General features: G+C 46.7%; 1 protein-coding gene across 1 annotated transcript; it reads right to left on the minus strand.

The window, feature by feature from the left end:
• Positions 1-15667: 15667 nt before the first annotated feature.
• On the minus strand, positions 15668-20202 carry LOC110507281 (extracellular calcium-sensing receptor-like). Its single transcript, XM_021587165.2, has 11 exons — positions 19973-20202; positions 19573-19864; positions 19122-19364; positions 18862-18960; positions 18378-18693; positions 18124-18296; positions 17738-17968; positions 17183-17306; positions 16895-17088; positions 16507-16785; positions 15668-16393 (listed from the first exon to the last, which is right to left on the minus strand). Exons 1-11 carry the CDS (start codon positions 20200-20202, stop codon positions 15965-15967), a joined length of 2610 nt encoding a protein of 869 aa, XP_021442840.2. The 3' UTR covers positions 15668-15964.
• Positions 20203-20718: the final 516 nt, after the last annotated feature.

Genomic DNA, 20718 nt, shown 5'->3' on the forward strand with positions numbered 1-20718 from the left:
ACCCTCCTGTACCTCATTACTCATAGTGGGCATCTCCTCCACTCCCTGGGAGCCTAGCTCCACATGAACCCCCTCCTTTACCCCAGCACTCGTACTGGGCACCTCCTCCACTACCTGGGAGCCTAGCTCCACATGAACCCCCTCCTTTACCCCAGCACTCGTACTGGGCACCTCCTCCACTACCTGGGAGCCTAGCTCCACATGAACCCCCTCCTTTACCCCAGCACTCGTACTGGGCACCTGCTCACCAGTCTGAGGAACTGGCTCTTCAGATACATCCTTACCTTCTACAACAATACTTTCCTGCAGCATAACATTTCCCTCTAATACAAGTTGCCATGCTCAACCATCCTATCAACAAGACACTCTTCTTTAAGAAGTACACCATGCTCAACCATACGATCAACAAGACACTCTTCTTTAAGAAGTACACCATGCTCAACCATCCGATCAACAAGACTCTCTTCTTTAAGAAGTACACCATGCTCAACCATCCGATCAACAAGACACTCTTCTTTAAGAAGTACGCCATGCTCAACCATCCGATCAACAAGACACTCTTCTTTAAGAAGTACACCATGCTCAACCATCCGATCAACAAGACTCTCTTCTTTAAGAAGTACACCATGCTCAACCATCCGATCAACAAGACACTCTTCTTTAAGAAGTACACCATGCTCAACCATCCGATCAACAAGACACTCTTCTTTAAGAAATACCACCACCGCTTTATTCATCCGGGATGCATAAGCAACATTCTCATATCCTACCTTCTCTCCTACGGCGACTAGAAACTCCTCCACCGTGACAGTAGCTTCACTAACACACCTAAAGCCATGCCGAAGTGACAGGGACGGCATCCCCATTCGGGCTGCCATCCCCGCCAAAATCAGGGTCATTACCATACGAAAAACAAAATACTTAATTCTACCACAACAAAAATAATAACCTTGATCATGCACAGAAGAAAACCAAAAGAATGCCAAGAAATAGAAAACCAAAAGAAAGTTGTGAATAACTAAATCTCCACAACATGTGCACTCCTTCACTCAAACAATTCCCGGCATGCACCAACCACTCGCAGCATGCAGAGAGAGAGAGAGAGAGAGAGAGGAAGAGAGGAAGAGAGAGAGAGAGAGAGCGAGAGAGAGAGAGCGAGAGAGAGAGAGAGAGAGAGAGAGAGAGAGAGAGAGAGAGAGAGAGAGAGAGGAAGAGAGGAAGAGAGAGAGAGAGAGAGAGAGAGAGAGAGAGACAGAGAGAGAGAGAGAGAGAGAGAGAGAGAGAGAGAGAGAGAGAGAGAGAGAGAGAGAGAAGAAGAAGAAAAATACATGACATTACTTTATAAGAACGGAATGCTAACATAATTCTGCCAGGCTTGATATAGCTTCAACTAGCACTGACATGTCAAGTGAGGAGAGTCAAACAGTCTACCCCAACCAAATGGAGAGGCCTTAGAAGCTGCCTCCTGCTGTTCAGAGGTAATTCAAATATAGTACCCTGTGTATGTAAAGAATGTTAAGGCAAGAAAATATTACAAAATGAAGCTCCTTATGGAAAATCAAGAGACACTTTTTGCTGACTATTACAGAAATGGGAACATCAGCAACCTTATCTTCCACACAAACCATCCCCTGGCATGGCATAGTGCTATATTAGCACACTACCCCTTTGTTAAGAGAGGGAGGGGGGGGTAGCGAGGGGTAGAAACTCAGGATACTTGACAACGAGGACTCTGAGTCAGCTAATATAAACCTCTGTAAGTCCGGAACAGTAATGGTACAGGGTAACCCCAAACATTTTCAGCTGGACTTTCACAGCAAGGAAAAACTCCCTTGATAAAGATACCCCAAGCTGGTCAGACCAGACCTCTTCATTATACAGTGGGGAAAAAAAGTATTTAGTCAGTGTCAGGCGTAGATGTAATAGGTGGCAGGGAAGTCAGGCGCAGGAGAGTCAAATTGAGTGTAAAATGGAGTCTTTTAATAAAGTCCACGGAGTATGCTCCATAACACTAAATGTACATAAACATGGGTACAAGGACCCGACGCACACCTATACAACAATCACACTACACTGACAATAAAACAATCTCTGACAAAGACATGAGGGGAAACAGAGGGTTAAATACACAACAGGTAATGAATGGGATTGAAAACAGGTGTATGGGAAGACAAGACAAAACCAATGGAAAATGAAAAAAGGATCAATGATGGCTAGAAGACCGGTGACGTCGAACGCCGAGCACCGCCCGAACAAGGAGAGGCAACGACTTCGGCAGCAGTCGTGACAGTACCCCCCCCCTGACGCGCGGCTCCAGCTGCGCGTCGACACCGGCCTCGGGGACGACCCGGAAGGCGAGGTGCAGGGCGATCCGGATGGAGACGGTGGAATTCTGATAACATGGAAGGATCTAACACGTCCTCCACCGGAACCCAGCATCTCTCCTCCGGCCCGTACCCCTCCCAGTCCACGAGGTACTGAAGGCCCCTCGCCCGACGTCTCGAATCCAAAATGGATCGAACAGAGTACGCCGGAACCCCCTCGATGTCTAGAGGAGGCGGAGGAACATTACGCACTTCAGCCTCCTGGAGCGGGCCAGCCACCATCGGCCTGAGGAGAGACACATGGAACGAGGGGTTAATACGGTAATGAGTGGGTAGTTGTAACCTATAACATACCTCGTTCACTCTCCTCAGGACTTTAAACGGCCCCACAAACCGCGGACCCAGCTTCCGGCAGAGAAGGCGAAGGGGCAGGTTTCGGGTCGAGAGCCAGACCCTGTCCCCTGGTGCGAACACTGGGGCCTCACTGCGGCGACGGTCTGCGCCAATTTTCTGGCGCCTTATGGCACGCTGAAGGTGGACGTGGGCTGCCTCCCAGGTCTCCTCAGCGTGCCGAAACCAATTGTCCACCGCAGGGGCCTCGGTCTGGCTCTGATGCCAAGGAGCCAGAACCGGCTGATACCCTAATACACATTGAAAGGGAGTAAGGTTAGTGGAGGAGTGACGTAGCGAGTTCTGAGCCATCTCTGCCCAGGGCACGAACTTCGCCCACTCCCCCGGCCGATCCTGGCAATAAGACCGCAGAAACCTACCCACATCCTGGTTAACTCTCTCCACCTGCCCATTACTCTCGGGGTGAAAACCTGAGGTAAGACTAACCGAGATCCCCAGACGCTCCATGAACGCCTTCCAGACCCTTGATGTGAACTGGGGACCCCGATCAGACACTATATCCTCAGGCACCCCATAGTGCCGGAAAACGTGTGTAAACAGGGCCTCTGCAGTTTGTAAGGCCGTAGGGAGACCGGGCAAAGGGAGGAGACGACAGGACTTAGAAAACCGATCCACAACGACCAGGATCGTGGTGTAACCCTGTGAAGGTGGAAGATCGGTCAAAAAATCCACCGACAGGTGTGACCACGGCCGTTGAGGAACGGGTAGAGGTTGTAGCTTACCTCTGGGCAGGTGTCTAGGAGCCTTGCACTGGGCGCACACCGAGCAGGAAGAAACATAAATCCTCACGTCCTTAGCTAAAGTGGGCCACCAGTATCTCCCGTCAAGACAGCGCATCGTCCGACCTATCCCAGGATGACCAGAGGAGGGTGACGTGTGAGCCCAATATATCAATCGGTCGCGTACAGCAGACGGAACGTACAGACGACCAGCTGGACACTCAGGGGGAGAAGGCTCTGCACGTGACGCCCGCTCAATGTCCGCGTCCAGCTCCCACACTACTGGCGCCACCAAACACGAAGCTGGGAGTATGGGAGTGGGATCCATGGACCGCTCCTCTGTGTCATACAGCCGAGACAATGCGTCTGCCTTAACGTTCTGGGAGCCTGGTCTGTAAGAAAGAGTAAACACAAAACGAGTGAAAAACATGGCCCACCTTGCCTGGCGAGGATTCAATCTCTTTGCCTGCCGGATATACTCCAGATTGCGGTGGTCAGTCCAGATGAGAAAAGGGTGTTTAGCCCCCTCAAGCCAATGCCTCCACACCTTCAAAGCTTCTACGACAGCTAACAGCTCCCGGTTCCCCACATCATAGTTTCGCTCCGCCGGGCTGAGCTTCTTAGAAAAGAAAGCACAGGGGCGAAGCTTCAGTGGCGTACCCGAACGCTGAGAGAGCACTGCTCCTATCCCAGCTTCGGATGCGTCCACCTCCACTATGAATGGCAAAGAGGGATCCGGATGAGCCAGCACAGGCGCAGAAGTAAACAGAGTCTTCAGGTGCTCAAAAGCCCTGTTCGCCTCAGCCGACCACTGCAAGCGCACCGGGCCCCCCCTTAGCAGTGAGGTAATGGGAGCTGCCACCTGACCAAAACCCCGGATAAACCTCCGGTAGTAATTGGAAAACCCCAAAAAACGCTGCAACTCCTTTACCGTGGTTGGAGTCGGCCAATTACGCACGGCTGTAATGCGGTCGCTCTCCATCTCCACTCCTGAAGTGGAAATCCGATGCCCTAGGAAGGAGATGGATTGTTGGAAAAACAAGCATTTCTCAGACTTGACATATAGATCATGCTCCAACAGGCGACCAAGCACCCTGCGCACCAGGGACACATGCTCAGCGCGTGTAGCAGAGTATATCAGAATATCATCGATATACACCACTACACCCTGCCCGTGCAGGTCCCTGAAGATCTCATCTACAAATGATTGGAAAACTGATGGAGCATTCATCAACCCATATGGCATGACCAGGTACTCATAATGACCTGAGGTGGTGCTAAATGCAGTCTTCCACTCATCACCCTTCTTAATACGCACCAGATTGTACGCACTCCTGAGATCCAATTTTGTGAAAAAACGTGCCCCGTGCATTAACTCAATAATCGTATTGATCAGAGGTAGCGGGTAACTATATTTCACTGTGATTTTATTAAGACCTCGATAATCAACGCACGGGCGTAAACCGCCATCCTTTTTTTTCACAAAAAAGAAACTCGAAGAGACGGGTGAAATGGATGGCTGAATGAACCCCTGATGCAGGGATTCAGAGATATATGTCTCCATAGCCTCCGTCTCCGCTTGCGACAGGGGATACACGTGACTCTTGGGATATGCAGCGTCTACCAGGAGATCTATCGCACAATCCCCCAGTCGATGGGGTGGTAATTGAGTCGCCTTCTTTTTACAGAAGGCGAGAGCCAAATCGGCATATTCGGGGGGAATGCGCACGGTGGAGACCTGGTCTGGACTTTCCACCGTAGTAGCACCAACGGAAACCCCTAAACACCTACCTGAGCATTCTCGCGACCACCCTGTGAGAGCCCTCTGTGGCCAAGAAACAGTGGGGTTATGACAAACTAACCAGGGTAGGCCTAGCACCACAGAATACGCAGGAGAATCAATAAGGAAAAGACTAATCTTCTCCTTGTGACCCTCCTGCGTTATCATACACAAAGGTGCGGTTACCTCCCTGATAAACCCTGACCCTAATGGTCGACTATCTAAGGCATGAATAGGGAAAGGCATATCCACAGGAACAATAGGGATCCCTAAACTATGAGCTAGACTTTTATTAATGAAATTCCCAGCCGCACCCGAATCTACTAGCGCCTTATACTGGGAATGCAGTGAAAAGTCAGGAAAAGAGACAGAGACAAACATTAGTGCAGCAGAGGGCTCTGGATGAGAATGGTGCCTACTCACCTGGGGTGACGCCAGAATGCCCTGCCTGTCCTCTCTATTCCCAGAGGAACCAACCCGGCACCGACCAGCAGTGTGCTCTCTGCGACCTTGAATGGTGCTCGAGCGGGAACCCCCTCCGGTCTCCCTGCGCACCATCCCTCCCAATTCCATAGGTTCGGGAGAGAGGGTGCGGGAGGATGGAACAACCAGACCCCGATCTAGACGTCCACGAGTAGCCAGCATGTTGTCCAGCCTGATGGACATGTCCACCAGCTGGTCGAAGGTGAGGGTGGTGTCTCTACAGGCCAGCTCCCGACGGACGTCCTCGCGTAGACTACAACGGTAATGGTCGATCAGGGCCCTGTCGCTCCATCCAGCGCCGGCAGCCAAGGTCCTAAACTCCAAAGCAAAATCCTGTGCACTCCTCGTCTCCTGCCTCAGATGATAGAGAAGCTCACCCGCTGCTTTGCCTTCAGGTGGGTGATCGAATACTATCCGGAATTGGCGGGTGAACTCCTCAAAATGGTCCAGCGCCGCATCCTCCCTACTACACACAGCGCTGGCCCATTCCAGGGCTTTCCCGGTGAGGCATGAGACGAGGGCGTAACTCTTCTCACGGTCAGATGGTACTGGGGAGGCCGTGGCTAGATACAAGTTCAGTTTAAGGAGGAAACCCTGGCAGCCGGCAGTATCTCCGTTGTATCCCGTAGGTAGGGATAAATGGATCCTCGATTCCGGAGAGGAAAAATCGTTCACGGGAGATTCCGGTTGTGGTGGTGGTGGCGCTGGAGAAACTCCCTGTCTCTCCCAGCGATCCATTTTCATGGCAATGTGATCCATGACGGAGCTGATAACGTCAAGCTCCCTAGCTTGTTCCTGAACGCGTTCCTCCAGCTCCATGGGCATAGTGTCCTCTCCTGCTGACTTCATATATTGGTCAGAGATTCTGTCAGGCGTAGATGTAATAGGTGGCAGGGAAGTCAGGCGCAGGAGAGTCAAATTGAGTGTAAAATGGAGTCTTTTAATAAAGTCCACGGAGTATGCTCCATAACACTAAATGTACATAAACATGGGTACAAGGACCCGACGCACACCTATACAACAATCACACTACACTGACAATAAAACAATCTCTGACAAAGACATGAGGGGAAACAGAGGGTTAAATACACAACAGGTAATGAATGGGATTGAAAACAGGTGTATGGGAAGACAAGACAAAACCAATGGAAAATGAAAAAAGGATCAATGATGGCTAGAAGACCGGTGACGTCGAACGCCGAGCACCGCCCGAACAAGGAGAGGCAACGACTTCGGCAGCAGTCGTGACAGTCAGCCACCAATTGTGCTAGTTCTCCCACTTAAAAAGAAGCGAGGCCTGTAATTTTCATCATAGGTACACTTCAACTATGACAGACAAAATGAGAAAAAAATACAGAAAATCACATTGTAGGATTTTTTATGAATTTATTTGCAAATGATGGTGGAAAATAAGCACAGATTACTACTCCCTCATTGAAATGAAGGATAAATTCCCCCAGCTGGAGGTAAGGCAGGTGGAGCTGGAACAGCAGGTGATTACACTCCAGTCAGCACAGACCCAGACAACAGTCCAGCACAACAACACCCCCTTAACCAGAGGTGGAGAGAGACATATCTGCACTCTGGACAGTGGTGAGACAACTTCAACAGGAGAAAGAGCAGGAGCAGGAGCAGAACAGAGAACTAGAGGAGAGGATCAGACTGCTGGAGTAGAGGTTGAGGGGGATGGTGTGTGACAGAGAACAACCCACTAGAGAGGTGGCCACCCCCACAGAGAAGCCAGCAGAACAGCCCACCTCAGCACCCGACAAAAGTCTCGACACCACAGCAGAACAGTCCACACCAGACCCTGACCATAGAGTCGACATCACAGCAGAATAGACTAAAGAAAAACCCCAAGCCCAGCGGCTCTCACCCCCTCTGAGCACCCCCCCTGTCAGCCACCCTGATAGCCCTTCTGACAACCCCCCCACACCCACTGAGGACAAACACAAGACACAGATTGTTCTCCTTATGGACTCAAATTGGAAATATATAGAAGAAAAAAACTTTTTCCCAAACACAGTGTGTCTAAACTCTGGTGTCCAAACACCCAGCGCGCCCTAGACCTTCTGTCTGAGGACCAGCTAGGTTCACCCATCCACATAATAATACACACAGGCACAAACGATCTGAGAGCACAGCAGGAAAGGGTGGCCACTGCACTGAAGGGAGTGATTGAAAAGGCTTCTTCTACTTTCCCCAACGCACAAGTGGTTATCTCCACCCTGCTACCACGAAAAGACTTCCACCCTGCCTCAATACAGCGGGTAAACGCAAGTATTTCCCGTGACTGTGCCTCAAAATCAAATGTTTTCCTGGCTCACCACTCCACCCTGGACTTGAACAGCCTCTATGACCAGGTCCACCTCTACAAGGCAGCAGTGCCCGCCTTTGCCCAGACTCTAGAGGACATCGCTCTCAAACGTTTCCCCAACACTTCACACAGGAGCAACAGATCAATAGACACCCCACCCAGACCAGCGAGACACCCTCCAAGACCTGCAGGACCCCCCCTGGACCTCCACATAGAGGACCCACGCCAAGAGGACTTACATCCAGACCACAGCACCCCCAGACACATCCACAACCCCACCCCAACCAATCAACACCCCCTCACGTCAACCATGCCCACACCCCATTTAGGCCCCCTCAGATCAGACCTATGCCACTCCTGCCCACCCCATGCACCCCCCCGCCCGCAAAGAGGGCCTCAACATGGAAGTCACACATATGCCCAGGGAGTGACCGGGCAAGCAGGCCCAACCCCCACTCTTACACTCACTCAAGCCAATGGCATGTACCAGATGCTCAGCAGGCTCTGCTCACACTTACTGGCCTGAGGCCAAACCACGACCAACAACATTGGACACTTTATGGAACAAAAGGCCTTCACTATATCATCCTGGAATATCCAAGGCCTGAGGTCATCTGCCTTTGGCCTAAAGCGCAGGAACCTGGACTTCACCAAAGAAATCGGTAATACAGACATTGTCATCCTGCAAGAAACCTGGTATAGAGGAGACGGACCCACTGGTTGCCCTCTAGGTTACAGAGAGCTGGTAGTCCCATAACACCAAACTACCAGGTGTGAAACAGGGAAGGGACTCAGGGGTTATGCTAATTTGGTATAGAGCAGGCCTAACTAACTCCATTAAATTAATCAAAAAGAGGAACATTTTACATTTGGCTGGAAATTCAAAAGGAAATGATCTTAACAGAGAAAAATGTCCTCCTGTATGCTACCTATATCCCCCCACTAGAATCCCCATACTTTAAAGAAGACAGCTTCTCCATCCTGAAGGGGGAAATCAATCATTTCCAGGCCCAGGGACATGTAGTCTGTGGTGACCTAAATGCCAGAACCGGACAAGAACCTGTCACCCTCAGCACACAGGGGGACAAACACCTGCCTGCAGGTGACAGCATTCCCTCCCATATATGCCCCCCTAGGCACAACTATGACAACATAACCAATAAAAACAGGTCACAACTCCTGCAGCTCTGTCGCACGCTGGGTATGTACATAATCAATGGTAGGCTTTGAGGGGACTCCTATGGTAGGTACACCTATAGCTCATCTCTTGGCAGTAGTACTGTAGACAACTTTATCACTGACCTCAAACCAGTGTTTCTCAGTGCGCTCACAGTCAGCCCACTGACACCCCTATCAGACCACAGCAAAATCACAGTCTACTTGAACAGAGCAATACTCAATCATGAGGCATCAAAGCCAAAGGAACTGAGTAACATTAAGAAATGCTATAGATGGAAGGAATGCAGTTTGGAAACCTACCAAAAAAACAATTCGGCAACAACAAATTCAATGTCTTGTCGTGTCTTTGGCTATGCCGGATTAATTGCTATGACAGGCTATTCTATAAAATACTTTCTCCATAATTAATATTACCTGATTGAGCTAATCAGGTAAATGTAATTAACTAGAGAGTCGGGCACCACAAAATAATATTTATAGAGCTGTTATCTTCCGAATAAACTCTTAAAGATTTAGCAATATTTTACATCAATAGCAGTCAACATTAATCGTCATCTTACTTCAGTCTCATATTCTGAAAGTTGTAAATTCTTGGTTATCTGCAAGAATCCTGGCTAACAAGTTGAATCAGCAATACAAAATTGGGTTTAATTATCTATTTACTAAATACCTAACTAATCACACAGAATAACATATACAAATAATTCATTATACCAGGATAATTCTTTACGTCATAGGAAACGTCCTTAGCGGGCGGAACAGATATGACAGCTTGTTACACAAAAGAAAAGGGGCAGGGTTTGAGTGAAAGAGCGGGAAGACTGAGGAACAAAGGGCGAAGCTGTGCTATCGTAAATACAGTATCTTATGCATTCTAAATTACCGCCCATTTGGAAAAAGGAAAATGCAATAAATATTTACTCTGAGCTGCGCTTCAGTAGGTTGGTGGTAGATGGAAGGCCGTGTTGCCAAACAGAGTCCTCTGTCATTTGAAGAATGTCTCTGGTGGTCACTTGAATAAGTTGTAGTAACGTCATTGTTTGGTAGATGGGATACTCTGTCTGTTCCTTCCTAACCTGCGTTTGCAGCTGCGGTCGCTAACTCAACAGCTAGGAGATATCACTTCAGTCGTGAATAAGAGTTCAAAGTTCATACCATTCGTAACCAAAGCTCATGCTGATATTGGCTTCGTTCTGTAGTTTTATCTGAACCATTCTGACATAGGATCGTCATCCTACCTCATCGGAACAGAAAGTTATGTTGTAGTCAAGAGCTTATATAGGAAGGAAGAGGAGGGTGTGTTTGAAGTTTTACAGCCTTTGTCTCTTCACGTGGGCGGGCCACTGAGTGAGCAGCCCTAACTTATGAAAACCCACATCTTACATTTTAGAAGCTAAAATCTCATTTCATCCCATCACAAATAATATAATATTCACACATTTAAATTGAACAACAATTCCATGTGAATCTGATAACTCTGATTTATAGACTTTCCACTGTAGAGTTTATGTCATCTTATCATTGATGAGAATGTTTCAGATGACAACCGAACTGACATCATATTCATTAAGTACCACTGCATATGTTCAACTGTTCGGATTACCAGAATATAGTTAATTTCCCCCCACATTCTGACGTTCCCAGAATCTCTATGTTAACCAAGGGGTTTTGCAAATGCAACCTTAGTAGGGTAGAGAGAGGAAAAAGGGGGGAAGAGGTATTTATGACAGTCATAAACCAACCCCCAGGCCAACGTCATGACACTCTTTTAGACAATTTCCTGGGTAAAACGTTCCACTGCAATAGTGAAGGTGTAAACTTGGCAATAGAAAATCTTAACAGTATATTTGAACTCTCAGCTTCCCTATCAAATCTAAAAATATCAAATAGAAAACCGAAGAAAATTAATAACAATGGCAAATGCTTTGATGAAGAATGCAAAAATCTAAGAAAGAAACTGAGAAACCTGTGCAACCAAAAACATAGAGACTCGGAAAACCTGAGTCTACGCCTTCACTATGGTGAATCACTAAAACAATACAGAAATACACTACGGAAAAATAAGGAACAGCACGTCAGAAATCAGCGCAATGTAATTGAAGAATTCATAGACTCTAACCACTTCTGGGAAAATTGGAAAACACTTAACAAACAACATCTCCAAAATGGAGATGTATGGGTAAACCACTTATCCAATCTTTTTGGCTCTATAACAAAGAATAAAGAGCAAAAACATATACATGACAAACTACAAATCTTAGAATCAACTATTAAAGACTACTAGAGCCCACTGGATTCTCCAATTACCTTGAATGAGTTACAGGAAGAAAATAAAAACCCTCCAACCAAAAAAGGCCTGTGGTATTGATGGTATCCTCAATTCCAATTGGCTATACTAAAACTCTTCAACATCATCCTTAGCTCTGGCATCTTCCCCAATATTTGGAATCATGGACTGATCACCCCAATCCACAAAAGTGGAGACAAATTTGAGCCCAATAACTACCGTGGAATATGTGTCAACAGTAACCTTGGGAAAATCCTCTGCATTATCCTTAACAGCAGACTCGTACATTTCCTCAATGAAAACAATGTACTGAGCAAATGTCAAATTGGCTTTTTACCAAATTACCATACAACAGACCATGTATTAACCCTACACACCATGTTTGATAACCAAACAAACCAAAACAAAGGCAAAGTCTTCTCATGCTTTGTTTATTTCAAAAAAGCCTTCGACTCAATTTGGCATCAGGGTCTGCGAAACAAATTGATGGAAAGTGGTGTCGGGGGTAAAACATACAACATTATAAAATCCATGTACACAAACAACAAGTGTGCGGTTAAAATTGGCAAAAAACACACACATTTCTTCACACAGGGTCATGGGGTGAGACAGGGATGCAGCTTAAGCCCCACCATCTTCAACATATATATCAACGAATTGGCGCGGGCACTAGAAAAGTCTGCAGCACGCAGCCTCACCCTACTAGAATTTGAAGTCAAATGTCTACTGTTTGCTGATTCTGTCACCAACCAAGGAGGGCCTACAGCAGCACCTAGATCTTCTGCACATATTCTGTCAGACATGGGCCCTGACAGTAAATCTCAGTAAGACCAAAATAATGGTGTTCCAAAAAAGGTCAAGTCACCAGGACCACAAATACAAATTCCATCTAGACACTGTTGCCCTAGAGCACACAAAAAACTATACATACCTTGGCCTAAACATCAGCGCTCCACAAAGCTGTGAACGATCTGAGAGACAAGGCAAGAAGAGAATTCTATGCCATCAAAAGAAACATAAATTTCAACATACCAATTAGGATCTGGCTAAAAAATATTTGAATCAGTCATAGAGCCCATTGCCCTTTATGGTTGTGAGGTCTGGGGTCCACTCGCCAACCAAGACTTCACAAAATGGGACAAACACCAAATTGAGATTCTGCATGCAGAATTCTGCAAAAAATATCCTCTGTGTACAACGTAGAACACCAAATAATGCATGCAGAGCAGAATTAGGCCGATACCTACTAATTATCAAAATCCAGAAAAGAGCCGTTAAATTCTACAACCACCTAAAAGGAAGCGATTCCCAAACCTTCCATAACAAAGCCATCACCTACAGAGAGATGAACCTGGAGATGAGTCCCCTAAGCAAGCTGGTCCTGGGGCTCTGTTCACAAACACAAACACACCCCACAGAGCCCCAGGACAACAGTACAATTAGACCCAACCAAATCATGAGAAAACAAAAAGATAATTACTTGACACATTGGAAAGAATTAACAAAAAACCAGACCAAACTTGAATACTATTTGGCCTTAAACAGAGAGTACACAGTGGCAGAATACCTGACCACTGTGACTGACCCAAACTTAAGGAAAGCTTTGACTATGTACAGACTCAGTGAGCACAGCCTTGTTATTGAGAAAGGCCGCCGTTGGCCGGCATGGCTCTCAAGAGAAGACAGGCTATGTGCTCACTGCCCACAAAATGAGGTGGAAACTGAGCTGCATTTCCTAACCTCCTGCCCAATGTATGACCATATTAGAGAGACATATTTCCCTCAGATAACACAGATCCAGAAGGAATTCGAAAACAAATCAAATTTTGATAAACTCCCATATCTACTGGGTGAAATTCCACAGTGTGCCATCACAGCAGCAAGATTTGTGACCTGTTGCCACAAGAAAAGGGCAACCAGTGAAGAACAAACACCATTGTTAATACAACCCATATTTATGATTATTTATTTTCTCTTGTGTACTTTAACTATTTGTACATTGTTACAATACTGTATATATACATATATATATATATATATATATATATATATATATATATATATATATATATATATAATATGATATTTGTAATATCTTTATTGTTTTGAAACTTCTGTATGTGTAATTTTTACTGTTCATTCTTATTGTTTATTTCACTTTTGTATATTATCTACCTCGTATATTATCTACCTTATCTCAGCTCACTGGTCACCATAGCAGCACCCACTCATAGCACGCGCTCCAGCAGGTATATTTCACTGGTCACCCCCAAAGCCAATTCCTCCTTCGGCCACCTTTCCTCCCTTTTCTCTGCTGCCAATGACTGGAACGAACTGCAAAAATCACTGAAGCTGGAGACTCATATCTCCCTCACTAGCTTTAAGCACCAGCTGTCAGAACAGCTCACATATCACTGCACCTGTACATAGCTCATCTGTAAATAGCCCATCCAACTACCTCATCCCCATATTGTTATTTATTTTATTTATTTTGCTCCTTTGCACCCCAGTATCTCTACTTGCTCACGCATCTTCTGCACATCTATCACTCCAATATTTAATTGCAATATTGTAATTATTTCGCCACTACTGCCTATTTATTGCCTTACCTCCCTTATCCTACCTCATTTGCACACATTGTATATATACTTTTTATATTGTATTACTGACTGTATGTTTGTTTATTCCGTGTGTAACTCTGTGTTGTTGTTTGTATCGCACCGCTTTTATTTATTTTGACCAGGTCGCATTTGTGAATGAGAACTTGTTCTCAACTAGCCTAACTGGTCTAATAAAGTTTTCGGGATGTCACATGGTCTCATGGTCTGACAAACACCACTCTAGCTCTGCCACCTTTCACCGCAGATGTGTGACACTGGCAGATGTGATGGACACACATCCAAATGCCACTCCAGCATTGCAACTGTAGATCGCTTGGGATGTTTTGTTGAAGACATTGCAAAGAAAGGAATCAATATTCATAGAAAAAAATGCACAGCACTCCTAAATGCAGTTACAGGGCCTGCAGTGCATGAGGAACCAAAAAAGGACATTGGGAATGTGTCTTACTCATTGATTACTGATGAAAGTACTGATGTCACGACTAAGAAGCAGCTGGGTGTTCTGGTAAAACAACACAGCAATAAACCCTTTCAAATCATAAGCACATTTGGAGGAATAATAATCATTCCAGCTGCTGATTCACTGACCTTTGCCAATGCCTTGTTCAGGTTTCTTGATGACAACAAACTGCATCGGTCTAGCCACAGATGGCTGCAACACAATGTGCAGCAAAAACAGCTCCGTCCTGACAAAACTTCAAGAACACAATCCGTATTAGGTCTACATTAAATGTGTTTGACATTCCCTGCAACTATGTGTCTCCAAAGCAGTTCATGTCCTTCCACAAAATGTAGAATATATGGTGTCACAAATACATACATGGGTTTCCAAAGCCCTCCAGCAACTCTGGAAATATGAGAACATACAGTGTATTCGGAAAGTATTCAGACCCCTTGACTTTTTCCACGTTTTGTTACGTTCCAGCCTTATTCTAAAAATGACTAAATTGCTTTTTTCCCCTTGTAAATCTACACACAAAACCCCACAATGACAAAGCAAAAAGAGTTTTTTTAGAAAGGTATGCAAATTTATACAAAATAAAAAAAACAAATATCACCTTTACATAAGTATTCAGACCCTTTACTGAGTACTTTGTCGAAGCACCATGGGCAGCGATTACAGCCTTGAGTCTTCTGGGTGGGAAGAGGGAGTGATGGGGAGTGGAGAGGTTCCCACAGTGGGTAGGCAGACAGTGGAATGTTACTGTTTTCATTTTGGTATACGATGAGGGACAGACACACTCATACGCACACACAAACACACACACACACACACACACACACACACACACACACACACACACACACACACACACACACACACACACACACACACACACACACACACACACACACAATCACACACAACCACACTCACACACAATCACACTCACACACACACACTGACTGGGTGACGAAGGAATCATGTGTAGGGGGTCTGTAGGTTCTGTCAGACAGACTCAATACTAACTCTTCCAGCATGAGTAGACATTAAGTCATCTTTATTGGATTGTTCATATAGACATATTTCATTCTGACACATTATAAGGGCACATTCTAATATTAACAAAGTAATATAGTGAAGGTATAGCAGGAAAATAATGTTTCCAAACAGAATGGACATTCCCATGTTGAAATGAATGTCAACGAGCCCTAAATCATGATGTGAGTATGTTTAAGTTAATATTTGGACATCATGTATTTCTTGGTAGTTTCTAATTGGACATAATGTGTTTCTTGGTAGTATCTAATTGGACATCATGTGTTTCTAGGTGGTTTCTAATTGGACATCATGTGTTTCTCGGTGGTTTCTAATTGGACATCATGTGTTTCTTGGTGGTTTCTATTTGGACATAATGTGTTTCTTGGTGTTTCTCTCTGGTCTCAGAAGGATGATGTAACACTTTGGAGCAAACAGACAGAACAGCAGCCCAAAGCTGGAGGCCAGGATGGCAAAGATCTCTACAGCTACTGTGTACTTCCCAGGAGAGCTGACGTAGGCAGGGATGAAGGAGATCCACACGGCACAGAAGATCAGCATGCTGAAGGTGATGAACTTGGCCTCGTTGAAGTTGTCTGGGAGTTTCCTGGCCAGGAAGGCTAAGAGGAGACAGAGGGAGGCCAGCAGGCCAATGTAGCCCAGCACCAGAGAGAAGCCGATCACAGAGCCCACCTCACACTCCAGGACGACCCTTGGCCCCCGACCCTCTCTGCCCCTCCTCTCAACAGGTCGGGGTGGAGCTAAGGCCAGCCACAGCACACAGATCAGCACCTGTGTAAGGGAACGGAGGTGGAAGGAAAACGAGTTATCTTGAAAACAAATAATATGGTCAATGAAGGAAACAACTACATTCCCATAGAATACAGTAAAAACGATATGTTAACCTGGATGAGTGTGCAGAGTGAGATACCCATCCTCTGCTGGGTGGGGCTGAAGTATCTCATCAGGTTCTCTCCAGGCAGAGTGGCCCTGAAGGCCACCAGCACCACCACAGTCCTGCTGAGCAGACAGGAGATGCAGAACACAAAGCTTATACCAAACAGGGTGTGTCTCAGCATGCACGTCCACGGGTTCGGCTGGCCAATGAAAACGAGAGCACACAGGAAGCAGAGCTTGAGCGACAGAAGGAGCAGGAAGCTGAGCTCAGAGTTGTTGGCTTTCACCTGGAACGAGACAGAGAAAGATAAATTAGACTGAGTGATGTCAGAAATCATATGACACAATCTCATCTCTGTCCAGTACCTCTATAAATGATCATATGATTCAACTCACCAGGGCCGTGTGACGGTGGTAGAGGAAGGTGGCCAGGGCACCGGCTGTGAGTGTTGCCCCGGAAACTGAGATGACAGACAGGATGACGCCCATGGTGTCGCTGTAGGAGAGGAAGTCCACCAGCTGGGGGATGCAGGCCGTACGATCAGGGTTGGACCAGAACCGCTCTGGACACCTAATACACTCAACTGACCCTGATATAGAAGGAAGAAGAATGAGGAGCCCAAATCAGGACCAATCAGGATTGAGGAGAAATTTGAATTGGAATCAGAACAGTTGATAGACTACCTGTTGTGTTGCTGATCTCTCCCTCAGCACAGGACAGACAGTCAAAGCAGCACACAGGTCTCCCCTTCTGTACCGCATGCCTGGTACCAGGGGGACAGTCAGCACTGCATACAGACACAAGGACCTACCAGAGGGGGGAGAGGAAGAAGTTATCATCATCATCATTATCATTGCTATTATCATAATTATTTCACAGACAGGCAGGCTTGCTGGGCCCCTCTGGAGACTATGTCAGGAATATGACCATACAAACATCTCAAATTCAGTATCATGTTCCCCCTGAGTGGTTCAGCATTCTAAGGCACTGCATATCAGTGCAAGAGGCACAACTACAGTCCCTGGTTCAAATCCAAACAATTTCACATTTGGCCATGATTCAGAGCGTCTTCAGGGTTTGGCTGGGGTAGGCCGTCTTTTTTTACCCTGCCTCAGGGTAATAAACTAAATAAATCTCTATCACTCACTCACACACACAAACACACACGCACATGCACACGCATATAAACACAAACACACACACACACACACAGTGAAACTAAACTGAACAGTTCTCACCTCATCTCCACTGCCCCCACCCCACACCACTTTATCCATGTCGATGTGAAACTGGTCGTCCGATCCCTCAGAGGACAGAAAATGTCCGACCTGGACAAACTCTGCCGTCCCCTCGGGGGTCACATGCCAGTTGATGATGTCATAAGAGGCAGGCGGATCACCATTAATGTCGAAGTGGAAAGATTCCCCCACAGGAGTACTGAAGTTCACTCCCCTCAGGTAATGAACAATCTCAAAGAGAAAAGGGCATTGGAACAGGATTAAGAGTTAGAACCAGTTGTGGCTTTTGTTCTTTAGTATTCAAACCTTACAAAGTGTTTTCACTGTATCCTGACTGGAAACATTAATGTTATTAACTTGAAAACAGATCAACATGTTATTCTCACCTGGCTGGGCTGAAGCTTCCTGATATCAGGGCACTGTCCACCATTAAAGACTCCATCCCCTGGTCGACAGGCCATCATATCCTGTATGGCGTAGGCGATGGCGTACACAGCCTTGTACACATTATAGCTGGCTCTCAGCTGAGACACGTCAGCATACTGGCTCTCTCCCTCACCTAGGATTGACACTTTATTTTGCTGACAAAACATTGGGAATCAGGACAAAAACAGAAATGTAGATGTAAAGTCTCCCTCACGTATGACCTCTGACCCCGTACACTGTCGCCGGGACGGCAGTGTCACGCTGAGGTCAACTCCCAGAGAACACCCAAACATCTCTTCCCACAAATCTCTCAGGAATGGGTCGGACTTCTGGTAGTCCCCGTCTGGATGGAGGCGTGTTAGGAAAGGCCCCAGGCCGGGAATATCAGCTTTCTTCAGGGCAAAACCGATTGTCCCGGCAAGAGAGGGCATGTTTTTCGGGGAGGCGATAGTAGAGTAGGTGACCCAGGACTCTGAGGCAATCCACTGCTTATCTGTAATGTTCTGACGGACAACCTCTTCCATCAGGGCCTGGAGAATGAAATTGTTAAATAGATCAAGATAGTCAAGATGAAATGCATGATTATCAATTAGGAAATTATTGTGTCTGTAAAGGGCATCAAGACACGGTAAGACACAAGGACACTGCCACAGCTGTGTTACAAATCATTAACAATACTCTAACTGGTATCTGCTCACCCCTGAATGACCCGTGAATCCTACAAATGCCACCACCACTCTGGCAGTAGATCCTCTGATGGTGTCTGCAATGTGCCTGATCTTTCTCTTAGACGGTAACTTGGGGATGACCATCAGTGAGAAAAAGGGAAGAGTGTCAGAGAAAATCAGAGAGAGTGTTTCTATTAGATTAGAAGAGAGAGGGAGTCAGAGTGAAATATATAGAGAAAAATTTAGTAAAAGAGAGAGTATACTGTCAGATCATCAGATTGAGGTCATACCTTCGGGAGGACCTCGGAGTAAGCGACACACACCCCAGATCCCTGGAGCTCTTGGAGAAGCAGCTGAACCCCAAACTTGCCATAATCATCATCCTCTGACACTAGCCCTACCCACACCCATCTCAGCAGACGCAGAAGCTTGGCCATGCCCCGAGCCTGGAAGGCATCGCTGGGAACAGTACGGAAGAATGAGGGGTACCTCCAGTTGTCACTCAAACACGCACAGGTGGCAAAGTAACTGACCTGGGAGAGAAAAGAGTGAGAGAGAGAGGGCATGAAAGAGACAGTGAGAGACAGAGAGAGAGTGAGAGTCATGGATAATTATCATTTGTAAGGTGCAGAGGGAGAAGGAAAGTAAACGTTAGAGAGAGCGAAATCTAGATAGAGATTGAAATGGATTGTGAAAAGAGTCATCATCTTATCCCAACCTGTAATCCAACCCCTGCCTCACCATGGGTAAATCAAACGGCCCGAGGGTCTGTGCCACCACCATGGAGGCTGAGGAGTGGGCATCCCCGATGATGACGGGAACCTCAGGGGTAGTGCCACATTCTGTGCCCACCACGGAGGCCTCCTTGCCAGTCACCATGGCTAGGGCTGCCCCCAGGGTGATGCCCTCTGTCCGGCATGTGTCAGACGCCAGGAACCCCAGGGTGAGGTTAGGCAGGAGGGCTGGGTCACGATTAATCTCCTCCACAGCAAAGATCATAGTCTGGAGCCAGCGGTAAGCACGCTGTTTGAAACTGACAGAGAGAAGAAAGGAAGAAACAGAGAGATATGAGGTAGCTGAATACACATTACCTTCAAGGGAAAACACAATGACAAAAGCTGTTATCACACAAGCTGCGTACATTGTACAGGTAGAATTTTCCTTAATGCTCCTGAACTCCTGCTCTGGTAGAGGGGCTTCCACATGGATGGGGAACAGGCCCCCAATGACCACATCTCCTGCCCGATAAACACTGCCTGAGACGGGCTTAGCTATTAGCCGACAAGCCCCCTCTCCACCTCCATCCAGACCCCAGACAGACCCAGGGACATGGAGACAGTAGAGCAGCCACAGCCAGCCCCAGAGGCTCATCACCTGGAGAGAGACAAGGCTCAGGACTGGGATTGTTCCGTCACCTGTTGGAGAGAGACCAAACCAAGACCTTGCAGACAGAACACTCTGTAGACATAAAGATATGATCAAAAAGTGCTTTCAATGAAGAGATACATCATACAACACAGACACCTGTTGTTTCAGAGTAACCAGACATGTGAAACAACAGTGATAGACACACAACACCGTGTTCTACCTCTGCCCTACCTGGCAACAGAAAACCTTATCCTGGTGAGACAGACAGATAGACAGACAAACAGACAGACAGAAAGAGAGAGAGAGAGAGGATGAGTGTCTGTCAGTCTGGTATCTCCTGCAGTGTGTGCGAGTTAAAGAGGGAGAGGAAGAGGAGAGAAGGGGAGCTGCTGATATAGGGAGAAATGAGCCCCCGGCTAAAAAACAAGCACACGGCCACCAGGGGTGCTTGTAGGGAGGGAGGGGCAGGAGGGGGTTAATTGGGACTTGTTATTGGAGGATAACTTGGGGAGCAGGTAA

Source organism: Oncorhynchus mykiss, chromosome 27, assembly GCF_013265735.2.
Source record: "Oncorhynchus mykiss isolate Arlee chromosome 27, USDA_OmykA_1.1, whole genome shotgun sequence".
Classification (NCBI taxonomy): Eukaryota; Metazoa; Chordata; class Actinopteri; order Salmoniformes; family Salmonidae; genus Oncorhynchus; species Oncorhynchus mykiss.

What these genes read in the sequence shown, in the direction of transcription:
- LOC110507281 (XM_021587165.2), bottom strand. Translation starts at nt 20,202, where the DNA reads ATGAGCCTCTGGGGCTGGCTGTGGCTGCTCTACTGTCTCCATGTCCCT. An exon ending in GAAAATTCTACCTGTACAAT is followed by an intron (nt 19,865 to 19,972) that starts GTACGCAGCTTG and finishes TCTCTCTGTCAG; the next exon opens with TTTCAAACAGCGTGCTTACC. An exon ending in AGAGATCAGCAACACAACAG is followed by an intron (nt 17,089 to 17,182) that starts GTAGTCTATCAA and finishes CTTCTATATCAG; the next exon opens with GGTCAGTTGAGTGTATTAGG.